Genomic DNA, 12,066 nt, shown 5'->3' with positions numbered 1-12,066 from the left:
TATCATTAAAGAAGAAACAGCAAGACATCTGGACGTAAATTGCCCCAATGGGAACACCCAGCATGGGTTCATGAAGGGTAGGTCATGTTTAACTAATTTGGTGGAATTCTGAGAACATTACTTGCATGGTGGACAATGGAGAACCTTTGGATGTGGTGTATCTGGATTTCCAGAGGCAATGACAAGGTGCCACACCAAAGGCTGCTATATAAGATAAAGCTGTACTGTATTACAGGCAATGTATTGGCATGGATAGAGGATTGATTGACCAGTGGACAGCAAAGAGTAGGGGTAAATGGGTGTTTTCCTGGTTGGCAGTCAGTGGCTAATGGTGTTCCTCAGGGATCAATCCTGGCGCTTCAATTGTTTACAATTTACATAGATGATTTGGAGTTGGGGACAAAGCGTGGTAGAGCAAAGTTTGCAGAAGACACTGGAAGTCTCCAGAGGGATATAGATATTCTAAGCGAGTGGGCAAAGGTCTGGCAGATAGAGTACAATGTTGGTAAGTGTGAGGTCATCCATTTTGGTAGGAATAACGACAAAATAGACCATGTTTTAAATGGTAAAAAATTGCAGCACACTCCTGTGTAAAGGGACTTGGGTGTCCTCATTCCCAGTTATTAAATTGGCCTTCTCATCCTGTGAATTGCTGAAGCTGGGATTGCATATGCAGCAGGTGATTAAAAAGGCAAATGGCATTTTGTCTGCCATTGCTCGAGGGATGGAGTTTAAAAACGGGGAGGCTATGCTGCAACTGTAAGAGAGTCCTGGTGAGGCCACACCTGGAGTACTGTGTGCAGTTTTGGTCTCCTTACGTGAGAAGAAATGTACTAAACCTGGAGGGGGTGCAGAGGAGATTCACTTGGTTGATTCCAGAGTTGAGAGGGTTGGATTATGAGGACAGACTGATTAGACTGGGCTTATACTCATTGGAATTCAGAAGAAAGAGGGGGGATCTTATAGAAAGATATAAGATTATGAAGGGAATAGATAAGGTGGAGGCAGGGAGGTTGTTTCCGCTAGCAGGTGAAACTAGGACTCGGGGGCATAGCCTCAAAATAAAGGGAAGCAGATGCAGGACTGAGGTCAGGAGGAATTTCTTCACCCAAAGGGTTGTGAATCTGTAGAATTCCCTGCCAAATGAAGTGGTTGAAAGCTACCCCACCGAATGTGTTTAAGGCAAGACTAGATAAATTTTTGACCAGTAAAGGAATTAAGGGTTATAGTGAGTGGCGGGTAAGTGGAGCTGAGTCTCAAAGATCAGTCATGATCTTATTACATGGCGGGCAGGCTCGAGGGACCAGATGGCCTACTCCTGCTCCTAATTCTTATATCACGTAACTTGCCATAGAAGTAAATGTGATGAAAGCAAATATTTTTCAAACAGTGAGTTAGGGTCTGGAACACATTGCCTACATCATACTTATTGGCAGATTCAAGTGAGGGTATTTGATGATTAGTTGAGTAGAAACAATAGTCAGGGTTATGGGAAAGAGAAAGGGGAATAGCACTGAATCACTGGGGAGCCAGCGCGGACACATTGGGCCAAACAGCCTCCTTCTGTGCAAGTCACAATTAGAATTTTGAAAGCAACTTTTCAAATTTATAAACAAATAAAAAGGACATAAAACTTTGCAGGGGATCGTTACAAAGTGTAACAGACATAAACATATAGTTCGCCCACTATTTAATTGGTACATACATCTTCTAAATTGTTCTTTTCAACCAGTTTCCATCTCAATTGAGCTTTAAGATTCTTCACAGATCTTTTGATTGATAACAGATCTTCAACACTGGGATAAAGATTAAGCCACTGTCCAACTTCTTCCTTAAACTACAAAGGATGGAAGATGAAAAAAGAGAGAACAGGAATTTACCATTTCTAAATATTAATCAAATATAAGTCAGGATTATTTAATAGGAAGTTAAGACCACCAATATGATTAACTTGTAGCTCCAGTGAATTTAACCAGACTGATCAGACAGCAAGATGAATCCACAATTACCACATCATTGCAGATCACCTTATCCCAGTGTCAAAACAGAAATATACTAAATCGAACCATTATTTGCTGAGTTTGCACCAATAGAGGAAGAACACATTACTACTTTCTTCATATTTTCCTATGTTTCATATTAAGAAACATAAAGTATTCCAAGTGTAACATGTTTATGTACCAAGAAGTAGGAAGTAGTAAAATCTTCTATTAAGAAATAAGTTGTTTTGACTGATGTATTGCCAGACTGAAACTGCCACTAGAACAGGCTTGTAAAAACAAGTCAAGTTTTGAATATACAGAAGTACCTGAACGCTGGCTTCATACTTATTTTGTATAACCAAAAGGAGGTCTTGTTCCTTGATGATCTCCTGCATCACTTTGTTGTAAGCACTATGGATTATCTTCATGTCAGCATCATCTTTTTGCTTTAATGCAGGAAATAAAGTTTCAGTTGATAAAATTATTACACAATGACCAAATAAAAACGTCCACCTCCACTAAGAAAAAATAATCAAAATTCCTACATCCTGAATGCAGGTATTAAATAATAAACAATTACAAAAGAATATTAAAATACTGTGCTAAAGGAAGAATTGGACCGTAGTTAACGAGGGAGTTCTTTCACCTCTGAAATTCTAAATTCAGCCCGAACTATTTGGAAAGAAGTCGCCTCCCCAAACGGCCACATGGGTCGCAATTGGAGAGAGATCGGGAACATTCATATCTCAATGTGTGCAGATAGCATAGGACAAAACACTATCAGTTCAGCAAAAAAACACTTTTTTCTGTGGTATAAAGCGTCACTGACAGGGCCAGTATTTATTGTCCATTGCCAATTGCCCTCAAAACAGTGGTGAAGAGCCACCTTATTGAACCTTGCAGAAATGAACATCAATGATTGAAAGTCTTCTGGTAGGGAATCTAATCTAATCTAAAATAGTGCTTTGAAACACAAATATTTTCAGGGATTTCCATTTAGTATTCATATGATGTTAGTATTTTCTTCCTTGCCTATACTGTATATTAATTCCATTCTGATCATTTTGTAACGTGCTGCATTGTTCTTCCATTTAATTTACTCATCTGCCTTTCCTCACTCATAGTTGATTTTATATAATAACTTGCTTGGTCAGTGTGGTGCTGCGGTCCTGCAGACAACTTACATTCTCAAATACAGACAGTTTGTAACATGGGCAGCATAGCAGTTCATGGGGTATCACTGCTGCCTCACAGCTCCAGGGATCTGGGTTCGATTATACCCTCAGGTGACAGTGCAAATTCCAGACAGACCTTTTCCATGTCTTTGCGGGTGCTCTGGTTTCCTCCCAGAGTCTTAAGATGTGCAGGTTGGCCGTATTTGCCATGCTAAGTTACCCCTGGCATCCAGGGATGTGAAGATTAGGTCGATTGGCCACAGGAAATGCAGGATTACAAAGATAGGGATGGATCTGAAAGAGATGTTCTTTGGACGGTTGGTGTGGACTCGATGGGCCAAATGGCCTTCTCAAACAGTAGAGATTCTGTGCTCTATAATTTACAAGTGATAGGAGTGCTGGTATTCTTTAGTATGATAATTCACCACAGTCACGTGAAGCTGTGCATGAGCAAATGGTTCAAAGAAATATTGGAAGGCAACCTGTATTGGGAGGAGCCTTTTAGAAGACTTACAATCACAGATTCATTCAAGTGGGAAGGTTCAGCACCATTCATGACTCCTCAGATACTGAAGCAGTCTGTACCCAAATGCAACAAGATCCGGACAATATCCAGGCTTGGGCTGACTACAAGGGCAGGTCGGAGGCCAGGAACACTGTGGAGAGTAACTCACCTCCTAACTCCCCAAAGTCTGCACACCATTTACAAGGCACAAGCCAAGAGCGTGATGGAATACTCCCCACTTGCCTAGATGGGTGCAGCCCCAATGACACTCAAGAAGCTTGATACCATCCAGGACAAAGCAGCCCACTTGATTGGCACTATATCCACAAACATCCACTCCCTCCACCACCCAACACTCAGTAGCAGCAGTGTGTATTACCTACAAGACGCACAGCAGAAATTCAAAGATCCTCAGACAGCACCTTCCAAACCCACGACCACTGCCATCCGGAAGGACAAGGGCAGCAGATATACGGGAACACCACCACCTTCATGTTCCATCCAAGCCACTGACCATCCTGACTTGGAACTATATCGCTGTTCAGTCGCTGGGTCAAAAATCCTAGAATTTCCTTCCCAATGCGATTGCAGGTCAACCTACAGCAGGTGGAGTGCAGTGGTTCAAAGCGGCAGTTCACTACCACTTTCTCAAGGGCAACTACGGTTGGACTAGAAATGCTGGCCAGCCAGCAACGCCCACATACAATAAAATGAATAAATAAAAAACAGCTATTGGGATCTGTAACCAGACTGACCAACGTAACTGTATGATTCATACTGGCTAATCAATTCTCTTTTCATACGTCATACACACAGTGAAATGCCGTGTTGGGTGGCAGCACCACATACAATTCAATTTAAAGGTTCTCAGTTTTTAAGAATGTGCACAAGTATAATTACTTAAGTTCTAAATTGATGTGATTTTGTCCAATGCACAGTGCTTCAGCTAGCGCTGGCATCGGCCACAAATAGCCATTTAATTTTCATATTTATGTTATAAAATTGCTTTAAACCACAACATTGGTTGAAAACTTACGGTGGTTGAAATTTCAAGTTCTTTGCAAACATCTTGTTCAGCTTGATCCAGTATAACATCAACATCATTGATTACGTCCACTGAAGTCAATGAAACACTTGAGTTCAGGTCAAAAAACTAGAATAGAAAAAAAAGAAGTCACCTGGATGCTTCAGTGCACTTTGGTGCAATAAGCTGTTTTGAAATAATTCAGTGAAAAAGCATCCAACAAAAAGCATAGTATGTAACAATCCAAATTAGGTAGAAATCATTCATGCAATTTCTACACAACCGCAGAGATTTGCCAATAATATTGCTATTTTCTGCAATCCCAATATCTGCAATTTAGAAATTAAACAAAATATACTGCACCATTTTATTTGTTTCAGTAAAACAGTATGCTATATTTCTTATGGTAAATTATTTCCGTTCAATATTAGCTATTCCCAGGTAGAGACATGACTGAATTTATACACCATTCTAATAAATAAAAGCATGCACATTTAATGAGAAACCCTTTCCCTTCAAAATGTACATACCTGAAAAATTCAGAGTCAAAAATATTGTTGAGAAAAATTGAGAAAGGCAAAAATAATAAAATTTGCACATGCAAGAAAGAAAAATTTGACGACGTGATCAAATGAAGAGGATGGATGTCAGAAAACCAGAACATTGCAAGCATTACAGCCTTGTTCAAAAAAGGCTGCAAGGATAAGCCCATACTGATCAGTTTAACTGCAGTGCTGTGAAGTTTCTGGAGACAATTATTCAGGATAGAGTTAGTTGTTTTAAGAGAAAAGATGAATTCATCGGAAAGTGTCAGCATGGATTCCTAAAGGAAAAATTATGTTTAATTAACTCACTAGAACTTTTTTGCAGAGGTAACAGAAAAGATCAATAAGAGTAATGTTGATGATAATAATATACTTAGATTCGCAGAAGGTGCTTGATACAGTGTCACACAACTGTCTTGGCTTATAGGTCATGGTATTAAAGGGTCAGCGGCAATGTGGATACATAATTATCTGAGTGACAGGAAATAGAGTAATGGTCAATGGATACTTTCAGGCTGGAGGAAAGTTTGTAGTGGAGTTCCTGGGGATGTTGGAATCCTTGCTTTTTCTATTATATATTAATGATCTAGATCTTGGTGTGCACAGGACAATTTCAAAGTTTGCAAATGACGCACAATTTAGAAGAACTTTAAACTGAGGAGCAGAGTATAGAACTTCAAAAAAAGACAAATTGGAGTGGGTGGAAAGGCAGCAGATCAGTTTCAATATAGAGATGTGAGAGGCGATGTACTTCAGTAGGAAGAACATTGAAAGACAATATGAAACAGCTGGTGCAATTCTAAACAGGGTGCAGGAACAGAGGGCCTGGTTGTGTATAAGCGCATTAATTGAAGGTGGCAGGACAGGTAGGAGAGGTAAAGCATAGAGTATCCTCAAGCTTCATTAATAGGCATTAGTGTAATGGCAAAGAGGTTACCATGAGCTTATATAAGATAATTGTTAGACTTCAGCTAGAGTACCATATACAGTCTGGGGAGCACAGATGTGATTTACCAACAATAGTTCCTGAGACAAAAAAACTTCAATTATGAGGATAGACCAAAGACATTGGGACTCGTCTCCTTACAGTGAAGGCAGCGAACAGGAAATCTGATAGTGTTTTTCAAAATCATGGGTAGATAGATTACATACGAACCAACTGTTCCTGCTTGTAAATGGAACAAAAATGAGGAAGCATTCCTTAAGATCTTTGCGGAAGAAGGATAATATGAGAAACATTTTATTCACTTGGCAAGTAGTTAGGGTTGGAATGCATGGCACTGCACTGCCTGGAAGTGAGACTATTGCAGGTTTAATTGAGACATTCAAGGTGGCATTGGATGACCGGGGAAAAGTAGGAGATTGGTACCAAGTACTAACGCTACTTTGAAGGATGGGTGCAGGCATAATGAGCCAAATGGCCTCCTCCTGCACTATAATGCCTCTACGCAAAACCGCAAAGGGGATACTTCCAGTCTAGGGGAGGCTTTCACAGCAGCATGTGCAGCAAAAATTCTCTATTCTTTGGCAAGAAGCCAACTGAGTACTGAGTCCATTGAAAAATTGGTGGAGTGGGCTCCAGGGGCCAAAAAGTTCATCCCTGTTCCCAATACTTATGGTCTCACAAAAAGGCAACTATAAAAATAAATTAGAAGGATGTAATTCCCAGGTCATATGCTGACTCTGCAACTCAGCGGTTTATGGAAGCAAGCTCACAGGAAGTCAGTGAAATGTGAAACACATCTGATATGTGCATAAAAGGATTTCCAAGTTCAGCCACAGTTAGAGGCCTGTGTGGACAGCAGCAGTTCCAGCTCCCTAAACAAAACAGTGCGACTGGACAGCAATATATTGCTGACTATTTCAAGTGCCTTGGATGTGTCTGAGAGGCAAGTCACCCTGCCACGAACTAGACTGCAATGCACGGGGTGGGGGGTGCGGTTTGGGGTTGCGTACGCGCACATATTCATTGGCAGGGCCCCAGTGACATGGTGGTGCTTTTTCCTTCAGTGTCACAGCACGGACAGCAATTCCAAGAGCAGCAGCAGCCACCACTAATCTCCACAGCCATATGCACTTACAATAGCGGGGATGGTCCCACAGGCAGTTCCGGGGCACTGGCTCTTGAAATTGAGATAGCTGTTTGCAGATTTCCTGCACAAGTAGCCATTTAGTTACTGCACTCCTCTCCCCACCCATCAAACCCTGCCAATCAATAAACTGATAGTACCAATTCAACGTGAGTGGCAGTTCAATAAGTAGAGCTTTCACCGAGTCTCTACGTCCACCCCCATTGGTTCTTCAGCAATGGTGTGCACTGCCACCCTACTGATCTCCAGGGCATCCTCCTGCAACACAGCTGAGATGGTCACTGGTACACTCCCACTCCAAGCTCTCTAACTTACCATCAAGAAAATGATGATGAGATATATGACTACCAAGAATGGACGTGAAATATTCAAATGGAGTAACAGGGTGGGGGTTGACCATGGGCAGGATAGGGAGGGGAAAGCAGTTTGTAGGTGAATATTAGTACAGTTTGAGGAGAATTTTCAAGGAGGATCCTGGGAAGAAAGGAGTGGCAAAGTATAAGGATAGCAGAGTAGAAAACCGCTTAGGAGTTGAGATATGGCCCTTATCCTCTACAGCAGAAACATAGTCTCAGCCCCAGGGACCAAGGTGACAGGATCCTGCCCCAGGCATTTATGAGTTGCATTTCCCACCCATCACAGACTTAAAGCACAAGTGAGAACTTTGTGTGTTCCACAATTTGACCACTGCTGAAGAGCAAGATCAGCAAAAACAGCAGTGGCAGGAACACCAGCAGCAGTCTACTGCTCAGCCACATGACAGAAGGGATAAAGAGTTCGAGCACACAGGCAGTGATAGCCCCCGCTGAGGGCGAACAGGGCTGTTAGGATATCACTGAACACCAGTCTCTCTGGAGGCTCAGGCATGCACGGAGTTTTGGATTCTTGGATAAAGATCCCTCCCCGTGAGGGTCAGGTGACCAAAGCAACAAACAGTTCTAAATTTCATCTTCAGCTCCATCCAGGGATCTGCTAATGTTGTCTGTCGAATCATCCAGGTGATGGATACCATTTACTGCAGATGTGGAGCTGCTTCTAGAGGATAGGAGGGTAGCAAATGGGACTCCTTTTTTCAGAAGGCATGCTAGCAATGTCTTGGTACCCTAATATGGGTTAGTTTAACAACTGAGAAGGTTTCAAACAAAAAAACTATATCTGGAGGTTAAAACGAAAAAAACAGATATTCAGAAAGGTTTTGGTTAATTAAGGAGTCAGTATTGAATTGTAAGAAGCTGATCATGCTTGACTAACCAAATTGAATTTTTTGACAAAATTACAGAGAAGGTTGATGAAGGGTAACAAACTCCACTTAGAAAGCATTTGTTAAGGAAGTATTTGACAAAGCACTACATAAAAGGCAGTCAACAAAATGGAGGCTGATGGCATTGGAAAGAGGTTGACTGGCACAGATCTAAAGATGGCAATGAGGCAACAATGTCCAATAGCAGTAACTGTTCAGTTGGATTGAGGGAAGGTGGGTAAAGGCTGGAAAAGTGAAATTGAGGGGGTATATGTTTGAATGCAACTTGGGAAGAGGAGCAGGCAATTTGGACCACTGAGGTTGCCCTGTCATTCAATTAGATGTGAACGCCATCAAGTTAAACTGTGAGAAGCTCCCTAAGATAGTGACTGCTCTCAGACAGTGTCTCCTTGTATGGAGACAAATGTGTTGTCCAGATACATTAGGAGGGCCTGGAAATAAATGTCATCAAAAGCCTTATCCAACACAAGAGGAAGCATTTGGAGTTCTTAAAAGGCAAAAATAATTTCTGCAGTCTTGATTTTGGCCAATGGTTATAACAGATTACCCATCACTGAATGGGATATTGAAAGACAGCAGTCTGCATGGGCTCAGGGCGACTTCACAAATACACAAAAATGATGTTTGGGCTCTGTTAGCCCCTGCCACTTTCTTTCAATCCTAGATGGAGAGTAAGCATCGTAAGCTTTTGCATTGGATTCCCAGCAATCAAAGTCCTAACTTTTCCACCTTTCTTCCTCACAAGGATTGTACGAGGCATATGTGGACTTGATAACTGTTCTATGACACCTTCCTCCAAGTCTCAGGCTCCCTCCTAGGGATGGTGTGAGATCCATTAGTATGAAGCCTTACCTGGACAGTCAGTTTCAGGTCACATTTCTGTGGTTTGCCATGTCACAGTATCCAATGTCATCAGCATCTTTACTGAAAGTCGCCCCATACTTGGAGAGAGTAGAAACAAGCTGCCTCCCCTGTGCCTGCTCCAACTCATCCATATCCATCTTTGAAATGATGTTATTGACATCTATTCCAGTTAGTCCACTGTCCATGCCAGCTGCAGCTTTAAGGTCACCAACTTGCATTCTTAATTAAAATAAACACTTGTCACAGAAACTGGCAATCTGCATGGGTAACCTACCCTCTCCTCCCACAGGGTGATGGTGGCTCCAAGAGTTACAAGTGGGGGAGCTGTGCTACATGTTCCACATGATGTTCTGTCAATCCTGATGTTGATCAGCTGAAAGCAGCTGATAAGAGCTTTCAAGAACAGTGATGGTGTAGGTGAGTAACAAAAAAGACCAATTCCCTGCCACTAAAACAGTTCGAACTTCATTTGTAGGTGGATCCACCTTCAGCACGAGCAGCAAGGTCAAAGTATGTTTAAGTTCAGATAGGATGAGCTCCATGTAGCCATGACAGAGAATGATTGCTTTGTAGGGTTCTGAGACCCAGACGAGGGAAGTAATCAGCTTGCACTGCTCAGCCAGACACTCAGACTCGAGTAAGTAGTTATTGACACCTCCAATCCTGTGTCAATTCCGCAAGATACTTCTTCCTTGCCACATTTGACGTGGGACAAGTCCCCGCAGCTCCACACAAGACCGAATCTCTTCCTCTCTCACCGCCTCAATGGTGAGAGAAGGAAAAATGGATGGAGATATCTGTGGCTGACAGCAGTGGTTGTTGAGGGCAGTCTCGTTTGAAGTGCCCCACCCTGTCACAATGGCAACATTTGCTGAGAGCATCCTTTTGGGCACGATCAGACATGAGGCTTACCATGAAGAAAGAGCAGCAAGCACGAGGTCTCTGCTGGCTGTTTAGCAACTTGAGAAACCTGCTTCATGAGCCTGAGGCTTACATTTCAGTCAGTGCCAATAGTCACTTGCCTGGTGTTAGGGGTACAAACTTCTGATATTAAAATAATGCGATCCCATGCTTCAAAGAGAGGTAATGGAGGACTGTCACTATTAGGTCACCTCAAATCTGTTCACATGTTCCTATCCCTCAGTGCTTCTGCTTGGCAGTCCTTCAACACCCTGCCTCAAGCAAATCAGAAGAAAGGATCCAAGAGGAAGCTGCAATCAAAAACTTAATCAGCTCCAGCGACACAAAAACCAGATCCTCCCTCGAGATTGCTTACAGCATAAAACCTCTGCGGTAACTATGTCAAGCTACTGTTGTCCCCAGAGACCCTTATCAGTGCAAAAGATCAGATGTGAACCACTTTGTGTAGCTGGACCCTACCTCTTCCCAATAGGCTTTTCCGCACTGACGCTCCATTCCTGCTCACTTGCATCAAGGATCATAGATGCTATACATTCTCCATCCAGTCTTCAACTGCCAGACCATCAAAGGTTTCCCGAATTCCTCAAAATTTGTCCAGCTTCCTACTCATCAGGACATGGGCTTTCCAACCTGAAATGCTGCCTCCTTCCTCCTTTGTTTCAAGGGCAAGCACATTGGAAGCCTCTGCCTGGGCTCAAGACTCAATTCCCTCTGCCAAAATGTGAACACCCAAGGCCCACAGCAGCATTCGTTTCCATCAATGGTATGGCCAGTTTCAACTCCTTCACCATCTCCTCCATCTTAGCCAAGTGCCTCTCAAGCTTGTCCACCATAACTTAATGTCTGTGCTGTAGAATCCTACTGACAATGCAGAAATGTGACATCAAGTCTGAACAAAAAGATGGCTCAAAGATCATTAAGCCAAGGATGCCTTGTTCAACTGGCATCAGCTCATTAAGGATGGAAAAGGAAAAGGAAGTGAAGGGTAAATAAGGAAGTATTTACAAGATGTACACAAACGTCTAGATGGGTTACACTGGGAAGGAATTATTTTCTGATTCCATTCCCTTCCCTCAGCCCTCTTTACAACAGTCACTCTTCCTTAGTCCAGCCGAAGTCCATTGCTCCAGCTGCCCCTCCTCCCTGTCAGAATCTGCTTATGGAGGTCCGGGCGAACTGCTCAGCTCCCTTGCTCAAAGCCCTCCATCAGTGCTGCCACCTGCTGCTGGAGGTCCTGTCATGTGCAGCTTAAATCAATGAATCATTTCATGTTCGAGCTCTTATGGAAAACAGAGAGAGATACAGTCTTAACTGCTTAAAATAAAAATCAAAAGTCAAATGGAAAATCTTGCCGTATCATAAGCCACGCCATCAATCTCCTCCTGACTCAGGGAAGTTGCTGCAGTACTGCAAAGAGGGCAGTGGTCAACAGTATGTAAATAGACTTAAAATTGAATCAGCCTTGAGGGAAACAAAATAGTTCTATTCAAACTCCACCAGCAGCAAGATAATAAAGTGTGAAGCTGGATGAACACAGCAGGCCAAGCAGCATCTCAGGAGCACAAAAGTTGACGTTTTGGGCCTAGACCCTTCAGAGAGGGGGATGGGGTGAGGGTTCTGGAATAAATAGGGAGAGAGGGGGAGGCGGACCGAAGATGGAGAGAAGAGAAGATAGGTGGAGAGGAGAGTATAGGTGGGG

The 12,066-nt window shown here is 42.6% G+C and overlaps 1 protein-coding gene across 1 annotated transcript in view; it reads right to left on the bottom strand.

Annotated features, from left to right (window-relative positions):
• LOC125466012 (serine/threonine-protein kinase 31-like) overlaps positions 1-12,066 on the bottom strand; it is a 90,094-nt gene that overhangs the window by 27,104 nt on the left and 50,924 nt on the right. Inside the window, exons 13-15 of the mRNA XM_059654783.1 lie at positions 4,699-4,815; positions 2,309-2,428; positions 1,706-1,837 (exon numbers count right to left, since the gene is read on the bottom strand). Coding sequence (XP_059510766.1) covers positions 1,706-1,837; positions 2,309-2,428; positions 4,699-4,815 — 369 coding nt within the window. The remainder of the gene's footprint in view (positions 1-1,705; positions 1,838-2,308; positions 2,429-4,698; positions 4,816-12,066) is intronic.

Source organism: Stegostoma tigrinum, chromosome 2 (genome assembly GCF_030684315.1).
Source record: "Stegostoma tigrinum isolate sSteTig4 chromosome 2, sSteTig4.hap1, whole genome shotgun sequence".
Lineage (NCBI taxonomy): Eukaryota > Metazoa > Chordata > Chondrichthyes > Orectolobiformes > Stegostomatidae > Stegostoma > Stegostoma tigrinum.
This window is presented reverse-complemented; position numbering and strand designations above follow the sequence as displayed.